Here is a 27,057-nt window from a genome sequence, read left to right as displayed (position 1 = left end):
CTACTGTGAGTTTTTTGTCCTTAGGTTCCATCCCACCAGTGATATGCAGTAATACTAGCTTTCTTAGAGTTACCAGCACTAGTTTATAATATATTCAGAACACAACTATGCCAAAATTACCTATTTTAAAAATAAGAATCAGTTACATATTTTTAAACAAATAATGCTTCTCCTTAACTCCCTAGAATTTCTAAAAACTTAATGATCATCTATATTTCTCTTTGATATTACACATTTAAAACTATTCTTTTTCTTAAGTTTTCCTGATTCAGCAGTGCCATACAGGTAATAGAAAACTGTTAAAAACAAATTCTCAAATCAGGAAAATGTATTACAAATGTAAGTATGGGTGACTCTGAAAATATACAAAAATGTGAAGAAAATAATTAACTAATAATGCAATCAAAATTATGTACTATTCCTAATCTTTTTGGTGAAATGGAAGTTATATGTTCAGGACACAACGAGAAGGCACAGGTTGCTCTTTCAATTTTGTTTTTTACTTGAGATTTAGACAGATCACAGCATTAGTAATAATAGCTGAAAATTTACCCAGAAAAGCAAGATTATTGGTTTATGAGAAAATGAAATCATAGATAAAGATTATTTCTAAATAAAGATTGAACAGTAGTATGAATGTGATAAAAACATTTCTTCTCTTTAGTTAGGCAGAAACTTGCCAGGTGATATCTAATGACAGAAAACAGTATGGAATTGGAGCAAAGCCACTGACTCAGAGTCAGACAGATCGAGGATGGATGCTCAGTTTTGTCACTTATTAGTTAGTGGACCTTGGTGATCTTACTGAGTCTCTGAGACCATCTATTTGGTCATTCCTAAAATACCATGCCACGTATGTTTCTTCTGAGATTAAAAGTGTGAAAATAGTGTATGATCCATAAAACGAGTGTTTTTAAAAAATAAGGTCTAAAAAGGTACATTACAATCTATGCTTCTGAAACTAAGGTAGTATACTCCAACAGCATTCTAATCAACTCAGAAAACGAAAGTCATGGTAAATATTGAAAACAATGGAAAGCAATTTAAAATATCTCAAACAAGACTTACCATTTAATAGACTTTATATTAAGCATAATTGTTTGACATAAAACATTACACATATACATTTCATGCTTTGTGAAGGGTTCTTGATACTAAATCTGGATCCTTTCCTATGTAAAGAAATTTCTTGACTTAAAGAGTACATATTTGAAGTGACCAAAAATACTACTTTACGGGCACCTCACAATAAATTCCTAATTATAAATGTATTCATAAACACAGAATTTATTTTTCATTCTTTATCAGAAAACCAAATTATTCTGAAATGGGGGGTTTTCTTCAACTTCCCTACGTGTGCTGTGGAGTAGGAAGTTGGGGATAATTGGTTTCAGAAATTTGAACTCATTTGTCCCGGAGCCTCCAGTCACACACACCTCATACTGGTAGCTCTGGGACAGGGTCCCGGTGCCGCTCACGTCCACCAGATGTCCTGGAAAGGGGCCCTCGGGCACCGAGCAGCGACCCACAGAGGCCGCCCTGCTCCTCCTGCACAGCCGCACCGCCACGAACAGGAGCACCGACAAGAGGAACAGCGACGACACCGAGGCCAACGCCACCACCAGGTGGATGGTGAGCGAGTCGGCCTGGGCCTGGGCCGGGGCCGCCTCTGGGAGAGGCAGGTAGGGCTGGGAGAAGCCGTCCACCAGGAGCAAGTGCAGCGTGGTGGTGGCCGAGCGCGGAGGCTCGCCATTGTCCTTGACTAGCACCACTAGCCTGTGCTTGGTCGCGTCGCGCTCGCTCAGCAGCCTGGCGGTGCGCACCTCGCCACTGTGCGCCCACACGCCGAACAGCCCGGGCTCCGTGGCCTTGAGCAGCTGGTACGACAGCCAGGCGTTCTGGCCCGAGTCGCCGTCCACTGCCACCACCTTGGTCACCAGGTAGCCGGGCTCGGCCGCCCGGGGCACCAACTCGGTACAGGGCGCGGAGCCGTTCTGCAGAGGGTACAGCACGAAGGGCGAGTTGTCGTTGGCGTCCAGCACCAGCACGCGCACCAGCGCCTCGCTGCTCAGCGCCGGGGACCCGCGGTCTGCGGCGCCCACGCGGAACTCGAAGGCCTGCAGGGCCTCGTAGTCCAGCGACCGGAGGGCGAACAGGTGGCGGGCCATCTGTGTTGATGGGGAGGCCAGGGAAGCGAGAGCCCAAGTGCGGGTCCTGGGGAGGCAGCAGCAGAGTACAGGTGACCTGGGCGTTTGGTGCCTGAGTCTCTGTCATGGCTGGCTGCCCGATGTGGGAGGCAGGGCTGTTGTTCTGAGACGAACAGGGTGTAGGAGAAGTTTGGAATTCGAAGCAGGCGTTGTCGTGACGTGGGAGACCAGCAGTTATGTTGCCTCAGTTTTCAGTCTGGAGGTGTCCCCAAATTAAGTGACAGTGATATAGTAATCTTGTACTTTCTGTCTGCTCTCTCTATAAAGTGGTCTCTCTGTTTCCGAAAGTGTAGTAATTATTTCACGGAAGTTTTATGCAGATAGGGGAGGTCTTCGGGACCAGAACAAACTATCTTTCCGTTGTCCCCAGAGTCTCTGTCTCGTATCCTGAAAACCATGACCACGGTCTCTGGTGTGCTTTCTGGGACTGGACTGGTAAGTGATGACACAGCTGGTGATTTCAGGGCATTGTCATTTACATCCATCCCACCTGAATTCTGACTGTACCAGATTTTCCAAACAGTCCTCCCCAATGGCGGGATGGATTTGTGATATGATTCAATCATTCAAAATCCAAAGGTGCTCATTAAAGTAGTAATATAGACTTTTGATTAATTTCAAGCGTCTTCGCGAATATGTGAGGCATGGGGAAAAGGTATAGGATAGTTCACTGTTTGTTTCAGAGTCTAATCCCAAATACAGTTATGCAACCCAGCGAGAGCCAAGGGTTGCTGTTCTCAGATCTCCTGCCTCTTAAAGCCTGCTGCTCAGAGCTCAGGGGAAGTTGTCATTGTATCTACAACCACCACCTGGCCAGGCAGTTCCCGGACTAGGAGAGGGACCCATGCATCCAGAGTGAGTGAGGATGAAACTGAGCTCCGGGCACTCTTCATAATCCAGCGCCTTGTCCAGAACTAACTCAGGGTATTTCCTATTATCTGGATTGACTCTTATTTTAATGTGGAAATAAGAGTTCGGATTTATTGTGTAGCTTTTTACAGCATTGATTCCTACATCTAAATCCTTCGCACTTTCAAGCAAGAACACAGTACCAAGAGGACTGTTCTCTGGGATTTCTAAGAGCATTTCTTTCTCCAAGAAGATGGGAGAGTGATCATTTATATCCCTGACCTGGAGTTCAATTTGTAAAAACTCCGTGGGGTTTTTCATTAACACTTGGAAATACAGCACACAAGGCTCATTGGAGCCACAGAGCTCCTCCCTGTCTAGCATTTCGCTCAGGAGCAAATCCCCAGTGTTTGTGTCCAGCTGCAAACACTCTTTGTTATCATTAGAAACCACCTGAGCCCCCCGTGAAGACAGCTCACTCACCTCCAGTCCCAGGGTCTTTGCCAAATTTCCTACAAAGCTCCCACTCTGCAATTCCTCCATCACCAAAAAACTCCCAGTTTCAGAGACCGCCTGAGACATTCCCAGCAAAACAAAGAAAAGCAGGACTTGCCTTATCTGCAGAATGCCTGCCCCTCCGTTTTCCATAGCTTCTTTTCCAAAACTCCAAAATCTTGCAGAATTGCCTCAGCACCACTTCGCAGTTGTGGGAAACGTGCCTCTGATCTGTCTACCAAATCATCTGAAGCCTAAAGATTTTAACCTTGTTGAATGGCTTCTAGGTTGTCCCTTAAAGGATTGTTCTTTCTGTCTTCCCAGTTCTCTCCGTGTACTGGATAACAGCGTCTACAACATCCTCCAGGGTAATTTTTTTCTTGGTATTATCCTGCAGCGCCACCACGCGACTCCACAGATTTTCACAGTTTGATGAACACTACCTAAATTTTATTTACGTAAATGTCCTCCAGAAGCAAATATTGCATTTAAATAATTCCTTCTGTTTAAGTAATTAAAAATATATTATATCTTCCTTAATAATAGTTTTATATTCTTTATAGTTTGTGATGATGTTTGTATTTGTTTTAAAGCATTTATTCAGTGTCTTTCCCCACTCTCCTCACAACCAAATGTGCTCGATTGTGGTGAATACAGATACAAGATGTGATCCCTGGTCCCCAGGAATTCGTAGTATTTCTGAGACAATTGTAAGCCTGAAACAAGCAGGGTATAACTAATTGTTGAGCTGAATGAAACTCTATTACTACTTGGCTTTCCTTACATGGTAAGGGAAAGGGAAGGTGATCTCAAAAGTCCTTTCTGAAGTTATGAAACTGCATTAACCATGTGATGAGGCAAATTTAGGTCATTATGACAGCATAAAAAGGCATTTCCATAGATTTCCTTAATAGCAATGAATTGTGAACAGGTAGAAAATGAAGCAAGAGATTGGGGTGGAACATATTATGTAAACTTATCATTTAGTTTCAGTTTTTCATAATTTACAAAAAATTGATAAGTACACAAGCACGAGCAAGTTAGTTTCATTTAAAGTAGACTCTAATTCCTAAAGCTGTCTTGCCCCAGGTTCCCAAAATTTATTGTAGTCACAACTGTAGCTATCTGTTTTCTCTTTCAGCCCAGGAAGAGAAAGTAAGAGTCTATCCCTAAACATAGAACAAAAACCTAACTTTCACTCTGATTAGACCAAGTAAGATCATGTGACTGTGACTGAAGCAATCATTGTTTCAAGAGGTATAGAATCATACTTGGAGATTTTAGCCCTAGAATCTAAAGACCCATCTCTGGCCATTACTTTGTTTTAATCCTGTCTGGGACCACCTCTTAAGCTTGGGATGGTTTCAGTCCTAGCCAAAGTAAATCATTGGTACATAATGAGGGAGATTGTTTGGAATAGATGCTAAGGGCTCATCAGTGATGTTCACTATAGAAAGTCTTAACGTGCGCTAAGAATGGATGGAAGAAGAATCCAATAAGTCTGGATTTTAAAATGTTAAATTCAATTAATATTCTTAAAAATGTAAGCTGGATACATGATTTAAATAGTAATTGGTACAGAAAGGTAAAAGTTGAAAAGTGATGGATTGACCATACACAATTAACCTCTCTTTTTTTTAAAAAAATACACACTGAAATGACAGAAAAGTAATTAAAATGGGAACTAATGAAGATTAAGAATACACAAGTGAACACACATATTTTTCTAATACAGAAAGCAAAGCAGGTGGAAGAACAATTGACTTAGCAGTTCCAAAAAATGCCCCTAAAGTAAAATTCCTTCATTGAAGATACTCACAAGAAACACAATCTCATTTAAGCCAAGATTTGGAGGAACCAGATATTTAAGAAGACTGAAGTCAGTTAAGGATGGAAAAAAAGTTATCAGTTGGAAGTATGTGTAGAGGATAATTGAATTCTCTATTCTTCTCATCACCCTACATAGACAGAAATGTAACTCACAACCAGAAAATAGAAAGTTTATTCTCTGGACAAATTTAATGGAACTTTCTCTAGTCTTGGGGATCTAGGCACAGCCTGAGCACAATTGTGAGGTGTCAAATTGAAAATAGGGAGAGTAAGCAAACCTTTGCATTTTGCATGGTTAGACTTCTAGTCCTTTTTCATGCAATACTCTTAGACTGTAGGACACAAGGTATATGCCTGACCCCTAGTTCATCCCCACACAGTGAATATTGTAGAATTCTAACCTGGAGAATATGAAAGCCCCAAGTAAAGACACATATTAATATTTGGTGTCTCATAAGGTAATTGCCTTATCCTAGCATGGTTATATTAGAATGAAGCCCTGCCATCAACAGGTACTGTTTGCTCACAGAGTTGATTGTCAACATTTTGATATTATCATCCTTCTAAAATATGAGAAGATAGCCAAGGCATTTGAGGAGATGCCTTTAACACGACATAGAAAGACCAAAACTACCACCATCACTACCACCAAGAAAAAAGAAGGAACAATAATATAGAAAACAGAAGAAAGCCTTTCAAAATGTCTGATTAATATTCCCAGAGAAAGAAAATCTAATAAAAGCTAATACTTATTTAGTATTTACTCTACACTACCCATTGTTCTAAATGTCTCATAATGCATTTATCCATTTAATCTAAATAGTAACTGTGTGAAGTATGTATTCCTATTGTAAGATGAAGACTAGATTATGACTTAAGTGCTCCTCACTAGCTATATTACCTTGGACAAGTTCTCAACTCCCCTTAGACTCACTTTCACTTTTAAAATGGATAATAATAACAATACTACACAATGCATTTTTAAAGAAAAGATTAATTATAAAAGAGAAAATATTACATTTATAAATCTATGACAGGATACCATGAAAAACATTCAGAGAACCAAAAACAACTCTTAAAAGTATTTGTCAGTCATAAAGAAAAACTTAAATATGAAAGATGGAGTGATTAAATAAATTGTCCAAAAAATGGAATGAGAGGCAAAGAAAAAATAAGAAAGGAAAAAAGGCTTAGAGTTTCATAGAGTAAATCTAGGAGGTCTAATATTTAACTGAGATTTTTCTTGAAGTGAGAATCCAGAAAGCTCAGGGGAGAAATTATGAGTAAAACATACCAGGAAAATTCCTCTTAAAAATTGTTTTTGTATAGAGATAGATTCTCTCTATGTTGCCCAGGGTGGTCTCAAACTGGGGGCCTCAAATAGTCCTCCTGCCTCAGCCTCTCAAAGTACTGGGATTGCAGGTGTGAGTCACCATGCCCAACCAAAATTTCTCAGAAATAAAATTGATAGTCTGAACGTCAGCCAAGGGGTCTAGCATATGCCTGTAGTCACAGCTACTTGGAAGGTTGAGGCAGGAGTAGCTCTTGAGTTAGAGGCTGCAGGGTGCTATGATTGTGCCTATGAATAGCCACTGCACTCCAGCCTGGGTAACACAGTTACCAGGCTGTGTTAAAAAAGAAAAAAAGAAAAAAGATAAAAGAAAAAGAAGAAAAAGAAAAAAGATAAACACGAACAGGGCATAGCCATATGACCAGATTAATCAATAAAGAGCCAGTATTAAGGTATTTTCAGAAGACCAGGGGAATTTTTTAAATGCTCCCAGAAAGAAAGAAAAAAAGGGTGAAGGGAATCACATAAAAAGACATAGGAATCAGAATGGAATCAGTCTTCTGAACAGCAATTCTATATGCAGTCAATAAAAGGAGCAGTGTTTTTGAAATCTGAGGGAAAATTATTTTCAACCTAGAATGCTATGCCCAAACTATCAATCAAATTAAAAAAGAAAATAACAAAACAAGCTCTCAAAAAGTTTTACTTCCTCTGTATCCATTTTTATGAAGGTACTGAGAGATGTGCATCAACAAAATAAGAGAGTAAACTAAGAAAGAAGAATATACTGGATCTTATAAAAGAAGACCAATAAAGAAAAATATTTTTTAAAGTCCTAGGGTGACAGCCTATAGAGCAACCAGTATGAATGAAGTAGAGATCTGGGTGAAAGATCACCAAGAAATAAAAATAATTGATGGGTATTGGATACATTTGAATATTTTGAGAAGAAAGAGATTCAAATTAGAGAATGTAAAGAAACTAATATTAGTAAATGGAAAATTAGGTAAGTACAAAACAATTTTCAGTTCTAGGAAAAATGTTTCTCGAGAAAGGAAATTTAATCACACTACACTAATGTATATTTTGAAGAAACCTTAGCAATATGAACACTATTAGTTTAACTTAAAAAAAACTGTAGGCTGGGCACGGTGGCTCACGCCTGTAATCTCAACACTTTGGGAGGCTGAGTTGGGTGGATCACCTGGGGTCAGGAGTTCAAGACGAGCCTGACCAACATGGTGAAACCCCATCTCTACTAAAACTACAAAACTTAGCCAGGTGTGGTGGGTGGGTGCCTGTAATCCCAGCTACTCAGGAGGCTGAGGCAGGAGAACCACTTGAACCCAGGAGGCAGAGGTTACAGTGAGGTGAGATCACACCACTGTACTCCAATCTGGGCTACAGAGTAAGACTCTGCCAAAAACAACAACAACAACAACAACAACAACTGTAACAATTTTATTGGGAGAATAGGAGAAAGGGAATGTGCAGTGCTTATATTGGTTTACATTAGTTGGAAAGAAAGTTAAATCATTTTTAAAAATCCATAGCAAGAAGTGATTAAAATGTAAAATGGAGTTGCAAGATTTAACAGCGAAAACATATCATTTAGAAGTATTGAGGTAATTCTAGAAGAAGCCACTCAATAGAAGGAGTCTGGAAATTAAAGAAAATACTGTTTTTTTTCTTTTCTTTCTTTCTTTCTTTCTTTTTTTTTTTTTTTGAGACCCCGCCATTGCACTCCAGCCTGGGTGACAAGGGCGAAACATTGTCTCAAAAAACAAAACAAAACGAAACAAAACACTCAAGAGAAAAATCAAAGTCAGTGTTCTAGAGTGAGAAATAATAATCAATAAATTACTGTACACTTGGAAAGGATTAAAACCTTAAAATTATTTATTAGAAATGGATTAACTACCTGTTACTTAATATAAAAAGGATTTACAATGTTATTCACAACGATATGCAATAAGTGAAAATTGAAAATAGGCCTGGCCGCCTGTAATCCCAGCACTTTGGGAGGCTGAGGGGACTGCATCGCTTGAGCTCAGAAGTTAAAGACCAGCCTAAGAAATGTTGTGACGATCCGTTTCTACAAAAAATACAGAAAGTAACCGGCACAGTGGCGCACACCTGTAGTCCTAGCTACTTGGAGGCTGAGGTGAGCTGACCGCTTGAGCCCAGGAGGCAGAGGTTGCAGTGAGCTGAGATCCTGCCACTGACCTCCAGTCTGGGTGGCTTAAGACTCTGTATTAAAAAAAAAAAAAAAAAAAAATGCTGGGCGCGCAGTGGCTCACGCCTGTATTCCCAGCACCTTGGGAGGCCAAGGCGGGTGGATCATGAGGTCAAGAGTTTGAGACTCGCCTGGCCAACATGGTGAAACTCCAAGTCTACTAAAGATTAAAAAAAAAAAAAAAATTTTAGCCGGGCGTGGTGGTGGGCGCCTGTAATGCCAGCTACTCGGGAGGCTGAGGCAGGAGAACTGCTTGAACCCGAAAGGCGGAGGTTGCAGTGAGCTGAGATCACACCACTGCACTCCAGCCAGGGTGACAGAACGAGACTAGGTCAAAAAAAAGAAAAAAAGTGGGGAATGAAAAGAAAAAATTAAAAATACGATTAGTTGTATTGCATAATAATGTAACTAGTTTTAAATTAAATAATATTGATATGGTTCTATAAAACTAAAAAAGTACATGAAAATGTAAATAGTATTCTTACTAAAAATTAAATTCAAAGCTATTTCGAAAGGTGGGGTTTTCTTCACTATTCTTCCCAGGACCTTTTGCCTGGATATTAGGGATAATCGGTTTTAGGAACTTGAATTCATTTGTCCCGGAGCCTCCTGTCAGACACACCTCATACTGGTAGCTCTGGGACAGGATCCCGGTGCCGCTCATGTCCACCAGATGCCCTGGAAAGGGGCCCTCGGGCACCGAGCAGCGACCCACAGAGGCCGCGCTGCTCCTCCTGCACAGCCGCACCGCCACGAACAGGAGAACCGACAAGAGGAAGAGCGAAGACACCGAGGCCAAGGCCACCACCAGGTAGACGGTGAGCGAGTCGGCCTGGGCCTGGGCCGGGGCCTCCTCTGGGAGAGGCAGGTAGGGCTGGGAGAAGCCGTCCACCAGGAGCACTTGCAACGTGGTGGTGGCTGAGCGCGGAGGCTCGCCATTGTCCTTGACCAGCACCACCAGCCTATGCTTGACTGCGTCGCGCTCGCTCAGCAGCCTGGCGGTGCGCACCTCGCCATTGTGCGCCCACACACCGAACAGCCCGGGCTCCGTGGCCTTGAGCAGCTGGTACGACAGCCAGGCATTCTGGCCCGAGTCGCCGTCCACTGCCACCACCTTGGTCACCAGGTAACCGGGCTCGGCCGCCCGGGGCACCAGCTCGGTGCAGGGAGCGGAGCCGTTCTGCAGCGGGTACAGCACGAAGGGCGAGTTGTCGTTGGTGTCCAGCACCAGCACGCGCACCAGCGCCTCGCTGCTCAGCGCCGGGGAGCCGCGGTCTGTGGCGCCCACGCGGAACTCGAAGGCCTGCAGGGCCTCGTAGTCCAGCGACCTGAGGGCAAACAGGTGGCCATTGTCTGTGTTGATGGAGACCAGGGAGGCGAGGGGCAAGTGCGGGTCCTGGGGCGGCAGCAGCGAGTAGGTGACCTGCGCATTGGTGCCCGAGTCTCTATCTGTGGCGCTGACGCTGCCGATGTGCAGGGCGGGGCTGTTGTTCTCGCGGACGAACAAGGTGTAGGAGGTTTGGGTGAAGGTAGGGGCGTTGTCATTGATGTCGGAGACCAACACGGTTATGTTGTACTCCGTTTTCAGCCTGGGTATCCCCAAGTCAGTGACGGTGATGGTGATATTGTACTCGGCTGTGCTCTCTCTGTCCAGTGGTCTCTCTGTTTCCAACGTGTAATAATTCTCAACTGAAGATTTTAGCACGAATGGGAGGTCTTCCGGGATGGAACAAACAATTCTTCCGTTGTCCCCAGAGTCTATATCTTGGATACTAAAAACCATAACCACGGTCTCTGGCGCAGTTTCTGGGATTGGACTGGTAATTGATGACACAGTGATTTCAGGAGCATTGTCATTTACATCCATCACCTGAATTCTGACTGTAGATTTTCCAAACAGTCCTCCCCCATCTGTGGCTTGAATGATTATTGAGTATGATTCAATCGTTTCAAAATCCAAAGGTGCTGTTAAAGTAATGTCTCCAGACTTTTGATTAATTTCAAATGTCTTGCGAATATCTTCTGAAGCATGGGATAAAGTGTAGCATATTTCACCATTTGTTCCAGAGTCTAAATCCCAAGCTGAGACAGTCAAAACCAGCGAGCCAAGGATGCTATTCTCTGGAATCTTCACCTCATAAAAAGCCTGCTCAAATTCAGGGGAGTTGTCATTAACGTCCACAACCACCACTTTGACCAAGGCAGTTCCAGACCTGGGAGGGGACCCGCCATCCAGAGCAGTGAGGATGAAACTGAGCTCCGGGCGCTCTTCATAATCCAGTGCCCTGTCCAGAACTAACTCGGGGTATTTCCTATTGTCTGGATTGACTCTCATTTTAATGTGAAAATGAGAGTTGGGGCTTATTGTGTAGCTTTTTACAGCATTGATTCCTACATCTAAATCCTTCGCACTTTCTAGTAAGAACACAGCACCAACAGGACTGTTCTCTGGGATTTCTAGGAGCATTTGTTTTTCCAAGAAGATGGGAGAGTGATCATTTATATCCCTGACCTGAAGCTCAATTTGTAAAAACTGCGTGGGGTTTTTCATTAACACCTGGAAATGTAGCACACAAGGCTGAATGGAACCGCAGAGCTCCTCCCTGTCTAGTGTTTCACTTAAGAGCAAATCCCCAGTGTTTATGTCCAGCTGCAAACGCTGTTTCTTATCATTAGAGACCACCTGAGCCCCCCGTGAGGACAGTTCTCTCACCTTCAGCCCCAGGTCCTTTGCCAGATTGCCTACAAAACTCCCGCTCTGCATTTCCTCTGCCACAGAAAAGCTCCCAGGTTCAGAGCCCGCCTGAGACATTCCCAGCAAAACAAAGAGAAGCAGGACTTGCCTTATCTGCTGAGTGCATGCTCTTCCGTTCTCCATAGCTCCTTTCTTGTAGGCTTCTTGAAGAATGGCTTCAGTTCTGGGGAACGTGTCTCTGACTTGTCCACGAAATCCTCTATGGTCTAAGGATTTTAACCCTGTTGAATGGCTTCTAAGTCACCCTCTTGAAGGCTTGTTCTTTCTGTCTTCTGCTTCTCTGTGTGCACTGGTTATCAGTGTTCACAACACCATCCGGTCAATTTATTTTTCACGATATTATCCTGCAGCGCCACCAAGTGTCTCCATAGATTTTCACAGTTTGGTGAAAGCTACCTAAATTCCATTCACTTATATGTCCTCCGGAAACAAACATTGTTTTATTCATCGTGTTCAAGTGATTACAAATATATCGCATCTTCTATAATAATTATTTCATATTCTCTTTAGTTTGATATGCTGTTAATATTCATCTTAAAGCATTTACCTTTCCCTACTCTCCACACAGCCAAACATGCTTAGTTGTGGTGAATACAGAAATACAAGATGTGATTCCTGGACCCCAATGGTTTGTAATCTTTCTGAGAAGATTGGAAACATAAAACAACAATAATATTATTAAGCTGTACAAAATTCTATCACTACTTGACTTTCCTTAGGTGGTAATGAAAATGCAAAGTATACATGGGTCATTTTAGAAGTCCTCTCATATTTGATATGAAACTGGATTAACCATGAGATGGGACATACTTTGATAGTTATGATAGCACAAGAAGGCATTCATTTAGATTTCCTTGGTAGCAAAGAATTGTGAACTGCGAGAAAGTAAAGTACGATATTGGGAGTAGAACACATTATGAGAATCCTTGATTTAGTTCCAGCTTCTCAAAAAATAATAAGTGCACAAACATGTTAGTTTCATTTAAAGCAGGCTTATTTCTAAGACTGGCCTCCCTCAGTTTCCCAAGATTTATTCCAGCAACAATTATGGCTATCTGCTTTGTTTTTCAGCTCAAGAAGCTGAAGAGATTTTCTTCCTCAATAATAGAACAAAATCTTAGCCTTCATTCTGATTAGCCCAATTGAGAGCACTTCAGCCTGTTACTGAAGAAATCAGTGTCTCAAGATGTATAGGATTAAAGGTAGAGATTGTAGTCCCAGAATCTAAAGACTCCATCTTTGGCCCTTTGTTTTAATCCAGTCAGAAATTACCCCTTAAACGTGAGGTGGTTTCAATCCTAGCCGAAGTGCATGGCTGCTACATAATGAGGGAGATGGTTGGAATAGGTGCTTGGAACCTGCCAATGGTATCCACTATTAGACATCTCAAAATACTCTGAAGAATGTAGGATATCTAAGAAGTCTGCATTTTTAAAAAAATGCTAATTTCAAATTACATTCGTAAAAATGTGAACTAGACACATGGTTGAAAAATTATCAGTGCAGAAGAGTAGAAATTGAATAGTATGTGGATTGACTATACAATTATCCTTCCTTCTTCTTAACCTCCTCTAAAATGACAGAAAATTAACAAAAGGTATGAACTCACAAAGACTAAGAATACATAAGTGAATACACAAATTATCTGATGATAGGAAGCAGATGAAAGAACAATTAACAACAGTTCCAAGAAATGTCTAAAATAAAGTTCCTGCATTGGAGATATTAAAAATAAACTGCTGGGTTTTCCCTGTATAATCCTAATAGGTACCAAACTTGGAGGACCCAGGTGTATAAGAAGGCTGAAGTCAAGTAAGGCCTTTAAAAAGAAGTTATCAGTTGAAAGTATGTATACTGGATAGTTGAATTCTGTGGTCTTTTAGCCGCCATACAGAGACTAGAAAATAACTGAGAGCCAGAGAATGGAAAGCTTATACTCTGGAGAAATTAGATTATATTCTGGAGAAATTATACTATCTCCAGTCTTGGAAACCCCAGGCAGAACTGAGTGAAAGTAGGAGGTATGAAACTAAAGATAAGGAGATTAGGCAAAACACTGCCTTCTGTATAGTGAGACTCCTCACCATGATACTCTCAGATTGTAGGACACAAGATATATGCCTGACGTCTTCTCCATCAAACCCCAGAACATTGAATATTGTAGAATTCTATCCCGGGGAATATGAAAGGTGCAGATAAAGACTTATATGTACTGATATGTGGGGGTTTCCCAAGGTAGCAGCTCTATCCTATCATGGTTACATTAGAGTGAAGCCCTGTCGTCAATACTCATGAAGGGTTGACTGTCAGCATTTGCTGTGTCATCATTCATATATATAACAAGATAGCCAAAGATCACAAGACTTTTGAGAAAATGCTTACATGAAATAGAAAGACCAAAACTGTAATACTACCGCCACACACAAAAAGCAACAGGAGGCAGTAGATATAATTCAGAAAACAAAAGAAAGCCTTTTTTTTTTTTTTTGAGACGGAGTCTCGCTCTGTTGCCCAGGCTGGAGTGCAGTGGCGGGATCTCGGCTCACTGCAAGCTCCGCCTCCCGGGTTCACGCCATTCTCCTGCCTCAGCCTTCCGAGTAGCTGGGACTACAGGCAACTGCCACCACGCCCGGCTAGATTTTTGTTTTTTTTAGTAGAGACGGGATTTCACCGTGTTAGCCAGAATGGTCTCGATCTCCTGACCTCGTGATCCGCCCGTCTCGGCCTCCCAAAGTGCTGGGATTACAGGCTTGAGCCACCGCGCCCGGCCAAGAAAGCCTTTTAAAATGTCTGATTAATATCCCCAGAGAAACAAAATGTAGAAAGAGCTAACACTTATTGACTTATTCTAAGTTCATTATTCTAGTGCCTCATATGTATTTACCTAGTTAATGTTAACAGTAACCCTATCAAGTACATATTCATATCTGGAAGACAAAGAATAGCTTAGGGCTTAAGTGCCCCTTACTAGCTATATAGCCTTAGGCAAATTCTTCCCTTTGATTCACTTGCAAGTTTAAAATAGGTATAATAATAACTCTTACTATATAATGCATTTTTAAAGAATAAATAGATTAATTATAGGTGAAAGAAGATTTACATTTGCAAATTTGTAATATGTCATGAAAAACCAAAAGAGTTCTTAAAAATAAATATTTGTTATCCAAAAAGAAAAACTTAAATATGAAGATTAGATGACTACATGAATTGTCTAATAAGTAGAACAAGAGATGGAAAAGAAGAAAAAAATTATAATTTAGAGTCTCAGAAAAATCAATGCAGGAGGTGCAATATTTAATGAGATTCTGGTTAAAGTGAGACTGTAGAAAACTCAATGGATAAATTATTACTAAAACATAACAAGAAAATTTCTCAGAACTTACAGTGAGAGTCTGTATGTTAACAGGGTATGCCTGCATGGCCAGATTAATAAATAGAATGCCTATATTAAGGTCTTTTCAGAATACCAGGAAAAAGTTTTTCAGGGCTTCCAGGGAAGGAGGTAAGAGAGAAGGAACAAAGAGAGGTGGAATCAAAATCAAGTCAGTCTTTTGAAAAGGAACTCGACATGCAATGAGTAAAAGAAACAGTTTCAGCTTTCAAAATCTGATGGAAAATTATTTTCAAACTAGAATTTTATACCCAGTCAAACTATCAAGCAAATGAAAACAAACAAAAAAGATGTCTTCACAATATAAGGAGACAATTTTAAAAAATCTCTTCTGCATTCATTTATATGAAGGCCTTGAGAGATGTGTGCCAGCTGAATAAGAGAGTAAACTAAGAAAGAAGAGTATACTGGACCTTGTAAAAGGAGACTCATGAAGGAAAGTACTGAAGGGAAAGAAGTCCCAGGGTAACAGTATATAGATGAACCAGTCTAAATGAAACAGAGGAAATTCAGGTTGAAAGAGCTCCTGAAAATAAATGTCATTGACAGAGTATCTTAAAAATTGGAATATTTTTAAGGAGAAAATACATTCAAATGAAAGATATGGGAAAAAAAACAATAGAAGTACATAGAAAATAATGCAAGTATGAGATAACAATTATGAACTCTAGGAACCATACTTTTCAAGTAAGGAAATTTAATTATAGTACAGTACACAAATGCATATTCTGAAGCACACAGCAATATAGATACTAACTACTAATTTAACTAAGAAACTGTGGCATCTATATTGGGAGAATAGGAGAAAAACAATTTGCAATGTTTGTATATGTTTGCTAGTTTGGAAATAAGAAAGCTAAATGCTTTTCTATTATAGAAAGAAATGGTTCAAATACAAAACAATGTCAAGATATAGTAGTATAAACATATTATTTATAAATATTGAGATCAAGTCAAGAAGAAACCACACTGTGGTAAGGGACTGGCAGAACAGCTAATTTAGAAAACTATAAAATGTTAGTTATATATAGTATATATTTAACATATAGTAAAAAAAAAAAACTAATGAAACTTGTTTTTCATTCTAACCCTTAGTTCCTCTTTATTATTAAAAATTTGGTATTTAAAATAAATTTGCAACATAAAAATGAATATCTCCAGCAATCTCAAACACAAATTTTAAAATGTTTTATTTGTATTTATTTTCATGCAGATTGTAATTTTATTTCAATTACAAGGCATAGTCTGTTTTATACATCAGCAAAAGTTAACATAAGAAAATATTGGCCAAGTGAAAGTACCATGCTTAAACATAAAATAATAAGTATATAAACTAAGGGTATTATTGATGTTCAATATTGCTCACAATATGCTTTGTTTCATTTTGTCATGAGCATAGTAGTAGAGAAATATTTCTTTTTAAATACATGATTTAGAAATAAATGACATGGTTTTCAAACACGAATATATAGAATGTTAGAATGAGTTTGGAAATGTAGATATGCCTTAAATAGAGCAAGTACACTATAGACAGAAGCGATTAGAATCATGGGATGCAAGCTCTGAAATGAATCAAAACTTCAGATTTTTGTGATGAGATATAATAGTAATTAATTCCTTGGGCAGTTGGAAAGAATTAAAATCTTAACACTATCATTTAGAAAATATACTAATTACACTAAACCTAGTTGTTATTAATGCAAAAAAAAAAGATGAAACATTGTAAAATCACAGGGATATACTACTGGAAAATAATGCTTGAAGTTGCATAATAACTTAAATTTGAGATTTAAAAGTAAACTAATGGAAACATGGCTATGCAACACACCAAAAGTACATGAAACTAAAAACAGACTTTACTGAATATTAAATCCAAAGCTATTTCGGAAGGTGGAATTTTGTTCACCTTTCCTCCCAGGGCCCTGTGTCTGAATATCCGAAATAATTGGTTTCAAGAACTTGAATTCACTGGTTCCGGGGCCTCCCGTCAGACACACCTCATACTGGTAGCTCTGGGACAGGGTCCCAGCGCCGCTCACGTCCACCAGATGCCCTGGAAAGGTGCCCTCGGGCACCGAGCAGCGACCCACAGAGGCCGCCCTGCTCCTCCTGCACAGCCGCACCGCCACGAACAGGAGCACCGACAAGAGGAAGAGCGACGACACCGAGGCCAACGCCACCACCAGGTAGACGGTGAGCGAGTCGGCCTGGGCCTGGGCCGGGGCCTCCTCTGGGAGAGGCAGGTAGGGCTGGGAGAAGCCGTCCACCAGCAGCACGTGCAGCGTGGCGGTGGCTGAGCGCGGAGGCTCGCCATTGTCCTTGACCAGCACCACCAGCCTGTGCTTGGCCGCGTCGCGCTCGCTCAGCAGCCTGGCGGTGTGAACCTCGCCATTGTGCGCCCACACACCGAACAGCCCGGGCTCCGTGGCCTTGAGTAGCTGGTACGACAGCCAGGCGTTCTGGCCCGAGTCGCCGTCCACTGCCACCACCTTGGTCACCAGGTAGCCGGGCTCGGCCGCCCGGGGCACCAGCTCTGTGCAGGGCGCGGAGCCGTTCTGCAGAGGGTACAGCACGAAGGGCGAGTTGTCGTTGGCGTCCAGCACCAGCACGCGCACCAGTGCCTCGCTGCTCAGCGCCGGGGAGCCGCGGTCTGTGGCGCCTACGCGGAACTCGAACGCCTGCAGGGCCTCGTAGTCCAGCGACCGGAGGGCGAACAGGTGGCCGTTGTCCGCGTTGATGGAGACTAGGGAGGGGAGGGGCAGGTGCGGGTCCTGGGGCCGCAGCAGCGAGTAGGTGACCTGGGCGTTGGTGCCTGAGTCTCTGTCTGTGGCGCTGACGCTGCCGATGTGCAGGGCGGGGCTGTTGTTCTCGCGGACGAACAGGGTGTAGGAGGTGTGGGTGAAGGCGGGGGCGTTGTCATTGACGTCGGAGACCAGCACAGTTATGTTGTGCTCCGTTTTCAGCCTGGGTGTCCCCAAGTCAGTGATGGTGATAGTGATGTTGTACTCAGCTCTGCTCTCTCTGTCCAGCGCGCCTTCTGTCATTAGGATGTAAAAATTCTCCACAGAAGGTTTTAGTAGGAATGGCAGATTCTCTTGAATGTAGCAAACCATCTTTCCATTTTCTCCAGAGTCTCTGTCATTAATCTTAAAAACAGCCAGTACCGTCTCAGGAGAATTCTCAGCAACAGAGTTGGAAAGTGATGATATAATGAGTTCAGGGGCATTGTCGTTGGTGTCCAATACTTCCACCAAAACCCTACATATTGCAGAAAGGCCTCCACCGTCCATTGCCTGTATATTTATTTTGTAAGAATTTACTAACTCATAATCAAGCAATTCTCTGAGAAAGATTTCCCCAGAAAAAGGATTGATTTGAAAGGTTGTTCGAATATTTTCTGAGGCATCAAAAAATGAATAGGATACTTCCGCGTTAACTCCAGAGTCTATATCTTCTGCCGATACCTTAACAATAAGGAACCCAATGGGGCTGTTTTCTGGAGCCTGGGTCTCATACAGAGCCTGGGCAAACTGTGGGGCATTGTCATTGACGTCCAAGACCACAATGCCTATAGTGGAGGTCCCAGACCTGGGTGGAGACCCACCATCCAGCGCTGTGAGGGTTAAGCTGAGCTCTCCCTGCTCCTCCCGATCCAGTGCTTTGTCCAACACTAGCTCTGGATATATCATGCCTTCATCACTGCCACCAATTTTAACATGGAAAAAAGAGTTGGGGCTGATCGTGTAGTTTTGGATGCCGTTAGGTCCTCCATCTGGATCCTGTGCTCTTTCTAGTCGAAACACTGTCCCTTCAGCAGTATTTTCTGATATTTTTAAGACTGTTTCTTTGTCCTGAAACACTGGCGAGTGATCATTTATATCCCTAACTCTCAGCTCAACCCGGTAAATCTGAAAGGGATCATCCATTAAAATTTGGAAATACAGCATACAGGGCTCTTTAGGGCCACACAGCTTCTCTCGGTCCAGTTTCTCATTTGTGAGCAAATTCCCAGTGTGTGAATCCAGGAGCAGGTATTGTTTGTTATCATCAGAAACCACCCTGGTTCCCCTTGCAGCCAGTTCCCCCTCTGCTAGTCCCAGATCTTTTGCCAGATTGACCACAAAGGATCCTCTGTCTGTTTCCTCAGTCACCGAATAACGTCTAAACCCAGAACCTGCCAAGGACACTCCCCAAAAAAGAAAAAGAAACAGGACTTGCCTTTGTCTTGGGAAGCTGAATTCCCTGGCCTCCATAGCTGCTTCTTTCCTCAATGTCAGTCTCAATCGCATTGCCCCAGCACAAATAGCAAGCGCAAACCCAGACTTATGTGTAGCAGAGATTTAGGATTTTTAATTTTTCCTTTCCCAATCGGGGGCTCGACAGCTTTTCTTCTCAGCCCATCTGTCTCGATATTTCCTTTTTGTCAAGGACTTCCGTAGCATTCTGGTCAATTTTGTTCCTCCATCTCTTTAGCCTGCAGCGCCACCTTGTGGCTTCCAATACAGTCAAATGGCTGTGCCCAATTTTTGTGTTTGTCTACATAAAAATTCTTCATTGCTTCATGAGAAAAGTTAAAAATTGAACAGTTGAAAAAATGTTTCTAGTAGTAACCCTGTTCAATTATGTGTTACATTTAGCTGTGTACTAGGCCTTTCGCCTCTGACACAACTCTTATGCAAACAAAGGGAAAATTGTGGGTGCCTTCTGGAACCACCAAAACAACTGATTTCACTTTCCCCAAAACTTTGAGCATAGGAACACCAAAAATTAGCATCAACAAAAATCTTATTTCACATCTTCTTCAACTAATTTCTTCAAGATCTCATTACATTGCCTAACTAGAATCACTGCTCTGTAGTCCAGAACCAAGCATTTAGGCTGTCTCTCCACTGTGCTTCTCTAAAACTTATGTATACAACTATGCTTACTCTATAAATATTATTGCTTTCTGTTTCAGGCCAATTTGCCCCCTCATCAATGTGTGAACTACTTGAGAACAACTGTCTTAGTCATCTTTGGTTGGCAAATTAGCCACTCACTAAATGCTTGCTATATTAAGGCGTGCATAAAATAAACTCTAGTAAGACATGAAACAATATTCAGTGCCTTTCAAACTGTGCTATTTGAAAATTATTTTCTTTAATTTGTTCATACTTTGCAATTTTTTTTCTTATATTAGCTTTAAAATAACTTGCAGAGTTAAAGAAGGGACTGGCTTTTATTTTCAGGTCCCTTTTAATGGAAATCTAGTAGGCCCTAATTTCTCTGAACCAAATAAGGGGAGGTAAAGAACAGACCAAACTAACACTTATCCTAACACTATTGAAAGTGAGAACAAATTATTAAATCTGACTCACACAGAATTTTATTCAAAGGGCTAATATCTAGAAAGAAACTCAATTTTTCACATAATAAGTAAGAAATACAGATTAAACATAGGGATGTTTTACAGAGAAAGGGCTAGATACCACCAATATATACTATGATGAATATACAAGCCAAACCATATAAATGTCTCCTTGATAAGTTGCTTTTTTTCCAACTTAATGAGACTGAGTTGTTAGCCTTTAAAGATATAACAGGGACCTTCGATTTTTTAATTCAGAAATAGAAACAATAAATTATTAAATATTTTTACATAATACCTTTGCCTTTTGGCTACAAACACAAACACATTTACACATACTCAATGTCTCACAATGGCTTCTCTTTTTATTTTTAGATAAGGCTGGTTGAAGATTTCTCATATCACAACAGGAATATTATATATTATTTAGGTTGATATCAATACAGGGAAAATTGAACATTTTTTCAAAAGGTAACTTTACGAGACTCCATCTCAAAAAAAACCATAAAACTTTGGATGGGCACATTGGCTCATGCCTGTAATCCCAGAATTTTGGGAGGCTGAGGAAGGAGGATGGCTTGAGCCCAGGAGTTCAAGATCAGCCTGGACAACCTGGCCAAATCCCATCTCTGCAAAAGATTAGCCAGGCATGGTGGCATGCACCTGTAGTCCAAGCTACTTGGGAGGCTAAGGTGGGAGGATCCCTTGAGCCCAGGAGGCAGAGGTTGCAGTGAGTCAAGATTGTGCCACTGAACTCCAGCCTGGGTGACAGAGTAAGACCGTGTCTCAGGAAGGAAGGAAGGAAGGAAGGAAGGAAGGAAGGAGGGAAGGAAGGAGGGAAGGAAGGAGGGAAGGAAGGAACTTTAAAAAGTATTATAATGAAAATTTAGCTTGAACCCAACAAGAATACCAATTTTGAAAGGAAAATAGACAAAAGAAATGTAACATAGGAAATATGCCTAATACATGCAACAGGTTATTTTAATACTTGAGGTTCTAGGAAACTGAGAACTAACATGAAAAATGGAGCAAAAAATGAATAGGAAGTAAATAAATTAAAAAGACGGAAAAATTTTAAATTATATCAATTTTGAAGATAAAGTCTATTTTGTTAATTGGGATTCCATATGCAACACCCCTTTGGGGTAAATATAAGGAAAAGAAAAACTGAAATTAACAATATAATTTGAACTAACAATCAATCAGAGAAAAATAACACCTTATTGGTGGTGGTGAGCATGAACAATTTAATCAACAAGACAATCTTAAGAAGTTAAATAATTTATCAAATGGATTCCTATCAAGAATTAAATCCAAAGCTATTGTGAAGGGTGGAATAGTAATCTATTTCTTTCCCAGTGCCCTAAGGAGGGAAGTTGGGGATAATCGGATTCAGGAACTTGAACTCATTTGCTTCTGAGCCTCCTGTCAGACACACTTCGTACTGGTAGCTCTGGGATAGGGTCCCGGTGCCGCTCACGTCCACCAGATGCCCTGGAAAGGGGCTCTCGGGCACCGAGCAGCGACCCACTGAGGCCGCCCTGCTCCTTCTGCACAGTCTCACTGCCACGAACAGGAGCACCGAGAAGAGGAAGAGCGACGAGACCGAGGCCAACGCCACCACCAGGTAGACCGTGAGCCAGTCGTCCTGGGCCTGGGCGGGGGCCGCCTCTGGGAGTGGTAGATAGGGCTGGGAGAAGCCGCCCACCAGGAGCACATGCAGAGTGGCGGTGGCCGAGCGCGGAGGCTCGCCATTGTCCTTGACCAGCACCACCAGCCTGTGCTTGGTCGCGTCGCGCTCGCTCAGCAGCCTGGCGGTGTGAACCTCGCCATTGTGCGCCCACACGCCGAACAGCCCGGGCTCCGTGGCCTTGAGCAGCTGGTACGACAGCCAGGCGTTCTGGCCCGAGTCGCCGTCCACCGCCACCACCTTGGTCACCAGGTGGCCCGGCTCGGCCGCCCGGGGCACCAACTCGGTGCAGGGAGCAGAGCCGTTCTGCAGCGGGTACAGCACGAAGGGCGAGTTGTCGTTGGCATCCAGCACCAGCACGCGCACCAGCGCCTCGCTGCTCAGCTCCGGGGAGCCGCGGTCTGCGGCGCCCACGTGGAACTCGAAGGCCTGCAGGGCCTCGTAGTCCAGCGACCGGAGGGCGAACAGGTGGCCGTTGTCCGCGTTGATGGAGACCAGGGAGGAGAGGGGCAGGTGCGGGTCCTCCGGCGGCAGCAGCGAGTAGGTGACCTGGGCGTTGGTGCCTGAGTCTCTGTCTGTGGCGCTGACACTACCGATGTGCAGGGCGGGGCTGTTGTTTTCGCGGACGAAGAAGGTGTAGAAGGTTTGGGTGAAAGCGGGGGCGTTGTCATTAACATCTGATATCTGCACTGTTATGTTGTGCTCCGTTTTCAGCCTTGGAGTCCCCATATCTGTGACGGTAAGGGTGATATTATATTCAGCTGTTGCTTCTCTGTCGAGTGCTCTCTCTGTTACCAAGGTGTAAAAGTTCTTGACTGAAGGTTTTAGAAGAAAGGGAAGGTCTTCCTGGATGGAGGAAATCGTCTTCCCATTGTTTCCGGAGTCAGGATCTGAAACGCTGAAAACAGCAACTACAATCTCAGGCGAGTTCTCTGGGATGGGGCTGGTGAGTGCAGACATGGTCACCTGTGGGGGATTGTCATTCACGTCCACCACCTGCAGGAGAAGAGTGCACTTTCCTGAAAGACCTCCTCCATCTGTGGCTTTGATGTGCACTTCATAAGACGTAACCGCTTCGAAATCTACTTGTTTTCTCAGTCGAATTTCCCCTGTCATAGCATTTACCTCCAACATTTTACTAATATCCTCTGAAGGCTGAAAGAGTGAGTATGATATTTTTCCGTTGGCTCCGCTGTCTAAATCCCTGGCGGAGACGGTGGCAACCAGGGAGCCAAGGGAGCTGTTCTCTGGAATCCGCACTTTGTAGATGGGCTGCTCAAACTCAGGGGCATTATCATTGATGTCCACCACTTCAATGTGAACCTGAGCAGTTCCAGATCGCGGTGGAGAGCCGCCATCCAGCGCTGTCAGGGTTAACCTTAGTTGAGGCTCCTCCTCCCGATCCAGCTCTTTATCCAATACTAGCTCAGGGTATTTCCTGCCATCAGTGCGTTCTTTGGTTAGAATCCCAAAATGGGAATTTGGGCTGATTTTATAGTTTTGAACATTATTGCTTCCTACGTCAGAGTCCAAAGCATGATACAGAGGAAACTCAGTTCCTAGAGGACTATTTTCCGGTATTTTTAGAATAATTTCCTTTTCAGTGAATATGGGAGAATGGTCATTTATATCTATCACCCTCAGTTCAGCCTGAAATATTTCTAAAGGTTTTTCCATTAACACTTGGAAATGTAGTATGCAAGGCTCAGTGGGACCGCATAGCTCCTCTCGATCTAGCTTCTCATTTGTGAGCAGATCCCCAGTTTGAACCTTGAGCTGCAAATGCTGTTTATTCCCCTGGGAAATGATCCTGGCCCTGCGGGTGGACATCTCTGTCAACCCCAACCCCAGGTCTTTCTCTAGATTTGCCACAAAAGAGCCTCTCTCCGTTTCTTCCACTACGGAATAGGACCCCAACTCGGCGCCAGCCCCAGACAAGCTCAGCAAAACAAAGAAAACAAGGACTTGCCTTTGTCTCCGACTGTGCATCCGTCCAATCTCCATTGCTTTTTCTTGAAAAGTTGGTTCACAGAGGCTTCACGTATCCCCAGGATCCTAGTAGCACGGTTTTGCAGTCCAGAATGTCAGAACCAAGCGGCCCAGTGGTGTCTTAAAGAGGTTTCACATTCGGGTTTCCTCTGGCTCCGCTATTCTTTTGTTTCCAGGCTTTGGGAAACGGTTTGCTGGACCCTGGAGCGGCATGGGCAATTCTATTTTCCATCATCTTAACCTGCAGCGCCACCACGCGTTCTCACTGAGTCATATTTTCTGGTTTGAAACTGGCGGCAAAATTATTTTAAACGTACTGAATAAGCTATGCAATACGAAACGCTGAGTCCTATTTTCATGTGTCTTTTGTGTGTACAGATGGAGCGCTGTGATGTTGTTGTACAGGGAGGAGTACAAGGAGCAAACAGTCACATGTTATTGACTGTTTAATGCTGTTGGGTTGTTAATGATTAAATGAAATGTTTAAATTGAAATTAACATTTAAGTTGAGAAGAAATATACACTTAGGAGCATAATGTTTCTCTCCTTTTGAATCATCCAGCCCAAAATATCATAAACAAAATGTTTCTGAAGTGACATGGGAACAATTTCACAACCACATATTTGTCATTCTACGTATTACAGGCACTATACATAGAAACTACAACATTGCAATCAGTAGTAGTTCTAAAGAGGATAGTTAACCAATGCTTTATTAGAGAGTAATTTACTTCCTCTTTATCACCTAGGTCTGAGAACTGTGAGTTTTTACAACTTTCAAATTATTGGAAAATGACTTCCCAAATAAGCAGATGTCAAGGTTGGGCCTGCCACAATTTTGAATTGTTTTTATCATGACAAGAATAATTTCTCTTTTATTCTACTTAAAAATCAGATATACTGAGATACAATTAAATACATACAATACAATCCACCCTTAAATATATGCATCTACTAAGTACCCACGAAAATTTTAAAAAATACAATCTACCCATTTGAAATATATGATTCAGGACAGGTGCAGTGTCTTATACTTGTAATCCCAGCGCTTTGGGAGCCTGAGGCAGGCAGATCACGAAGTCAGGAGTTCGAGGCCAGCCTGGCCTACATAGTGAAGCCCCATCTCTACTAAAAATACAAAAATTATCTTGGGAAGCTGAGGCAGGAGAATCCAGGAAGTGGAGGTTGCAGTGAGCCGATATCACACCAATGCACTCCTGCCTAGGTGACAAAGCAAGACTCTGTCTCAAAAATAAATAAATCAATAAAATATATGATTCTTGGCTTATGATATATTCAGAGTTGTGCATCCATCATCACAATTTAGAACATTTTAATCACCTCAGAATAACTCTGTATCCTTCAGCTATTACTCCTTACCCCCCACCAATTCCCTCATCCCTCCTGTGCCCAGCCTTGAGAAACCATTGATCTATTATTTGTCTCCATGGAGTTTCCTATTCTGGATCTTCATATTATGGAATAATATAACATTTGGACTTTTTTTGGCTGGCTTCTTTCTCTTAGCATAATGCTTTCGAGGTTCATCCAAGTTGTAGCATTTATCAATGTTTAATTTCTATTTTTGGCCAAATAATATTCCATTGTGTAGAATATGACATTTTGATTATCAGTTCATCTGCTCATAGACATTTGGGTTGTTTTCAGCTTTTTGGTTATTATGAATAATGCTGCTATGGAAATTCATGTATAAATGTCTATGTGGATGATGTTTTCATTTTTTTTTTTCTTTTTTTGAGATGGAGTCTAGCTCTGTCACCCAGGCTGCAGTGCAGTGGCATGATCTCAGCTCACTGCAACCTCTGTCTCTCAGGTTCAAGCGATTCTTGTGCCTCAGCCTCCCAAGTAGCTGGGATTACAGGTGCCTGCCACTATGCTCAGCTAATATTTTTGTATTTTTAGTAGAGACGGGTTTTCACCATGTTGGCCAGGCTGGTCTCAAACTCCTGACCTCAGGTGATCTGCACGCCTCAGCCTCCCAAAGTGCTGGGATTACAGGCATGAGCCACAGCACCCAGCCTAGTTTTCATTTCTTAAGAGTGGAATTTCTGGGTCATGTGATAATCCTATGTTTATTCGAGGAACTGCCAAAACTGTTTTATGAAGTGGCTACACCATCTTATATTCTCACCCACAGTGTATTAGGATTTTGATTTTTCTTTCTCCCAATACTTGTTATCTGACTTTTTGATTATAGTCGTTCTAGTGGGTGAGAAGTGGTATCTTGTACATTTGATTTGTCTTTCCCATATGACTAATGATGTTGAGCACCTTTTCATGTGTCTATTGGCCACTTTTATATCTATCTTGAAGAAATCTCTAGTTAGATTTTAGCCCATTTTAATTGGGTTATTTGTCTTTTTATAATTTAATTGCAAGAGTTCTTTATATATTCTAGATAAAAGTCCCTTATTAGATTTGGATTCTTTTGTTTGGGTTTTCTGTTTTCATAATTTAAATTGCAGTAAAGATTCACAATATCTTTCTCAATTTAATGTTTTTTGTTAATAACTTTTGGAAGTTTGTTAATTTCCTTGCCTTGGGTTAAATCATCTAATCAATAAGGCCCAAACTGCTGGTATGAAGACCTTTACGTGCCTTTGGCCACAGGTGGTGCTGTGGCCAAACAGCCAATGTGTGGTAGTAGACAGTATAATGGCCAACCAAAGATGTCTATTCCCTAATTTTCCCAAATCTGCAAATAGGTTACCTTACGTGGCAAAAGATACTTTGCAGATATGATTAACATGTTGAGGCTGCAGTGAGCTGTGATTGAACCACTGCACCCCAGCCTGGGTGACAGAGTGAGATCCCATCTCTAAAACAAGAAGAAAAAAGAAATTTTCAAAGGGGAGGTTGTCCTGTATTATCTGAATGTGACAGAACACTTCCTGGCTATGGTCAGAGGGAACTATGACTATTGACGAATGGTCAGAGAAGATGCAATATTGGTGGC

General features: G+C 42.1%; 3 protein-coding genes and 1 pseudogene across 4 annotated transcripts; all 4 read right to left on the bottom strand.

The window, feature by feature from the left end:
* Positions 1 to 44: 44 nt before the first annotated feature.
* Positions 45 to 7,861, bottom strand: LOC108584277 (annotated as a pseudogene). The gene has a single exon (XR_004183834.1). The product of XR_004183834.1 is annotated as a protocadherin beta-12-like (transcript).
* Positions 7,862 to 8,470: 609 nt separating this feature from the next.
* PCDHB11 (protocadherin beta 11) lies at positions 8,471 to 14,165 on the bottom strand. The gene has a single exon (XM_003919476.5). It carries the CDS (start codon positions 11,784 to 11,786, stop codon positions 9,393 to 9,395), a length of 2,394 nt encoding a protein of 797 aa, XP_003919525.1. The 5' UTR covers positions 11,787 to 14,165; the 3' UTR covers positions 8,471 to 9,392.
* A 2,066-nt stretch (positions 14,166 to 16,231) lies between these two features.
* On the bottom strand, positions 16,232 to 20,292 carry PCDHB10 (protocadherin beta 10). Its single transcript, XM_009209249.4, has one exon. It carries the CDS (start codon positions 19,341 to 19,343, stop codon positions 16,911 to 16,913), a length of 2,433 nt encoding a protein of 810 aa, XP_009207513.1. The 5' UTR covers positions 19,344 to 20,292; the 3' UTR covers positions 16,232 to 16,910.
* A 452-nt stretch (positions 20,293 to 20,744) lies between these two features.
* PCDHB16 (protocadherin beta 16) lies at positions 20,745 to 25,189 on the bottom strand. The gene has a single exon (XM_009209243.4). The coding sequence runs from the start codon at positions 24,093 to 24,095 to the stop codon at positions 21,765 to 21,767; it is 2,331 nt and encodes a 776-aa protein (XP_009207507.2). The 5' UTR covers positions 24,096 to 25,189; the 3' UTR covers positions 20,745 to 21,764.
* Between the last annotated feature and the right edge of the window lie 1,868 nt (positions 25,190 to 27,057).

This window comes from Papio anubis, chromosome 5 (genome assembly GCF_008728515.1).
Source record: "Papio anubis isolate 15944 chromosome 5, Panubis1.0, whole genome shotgun sequence".
Lineage (NCBI taxonomy): Eukaryota > Metazoa > Chordata > Mammalia > Primates > Cercopithecidae > Papio > Papio anubis.
This window is presented reverse-complemented; position numbering and strand designations above follow the sequence as displayed.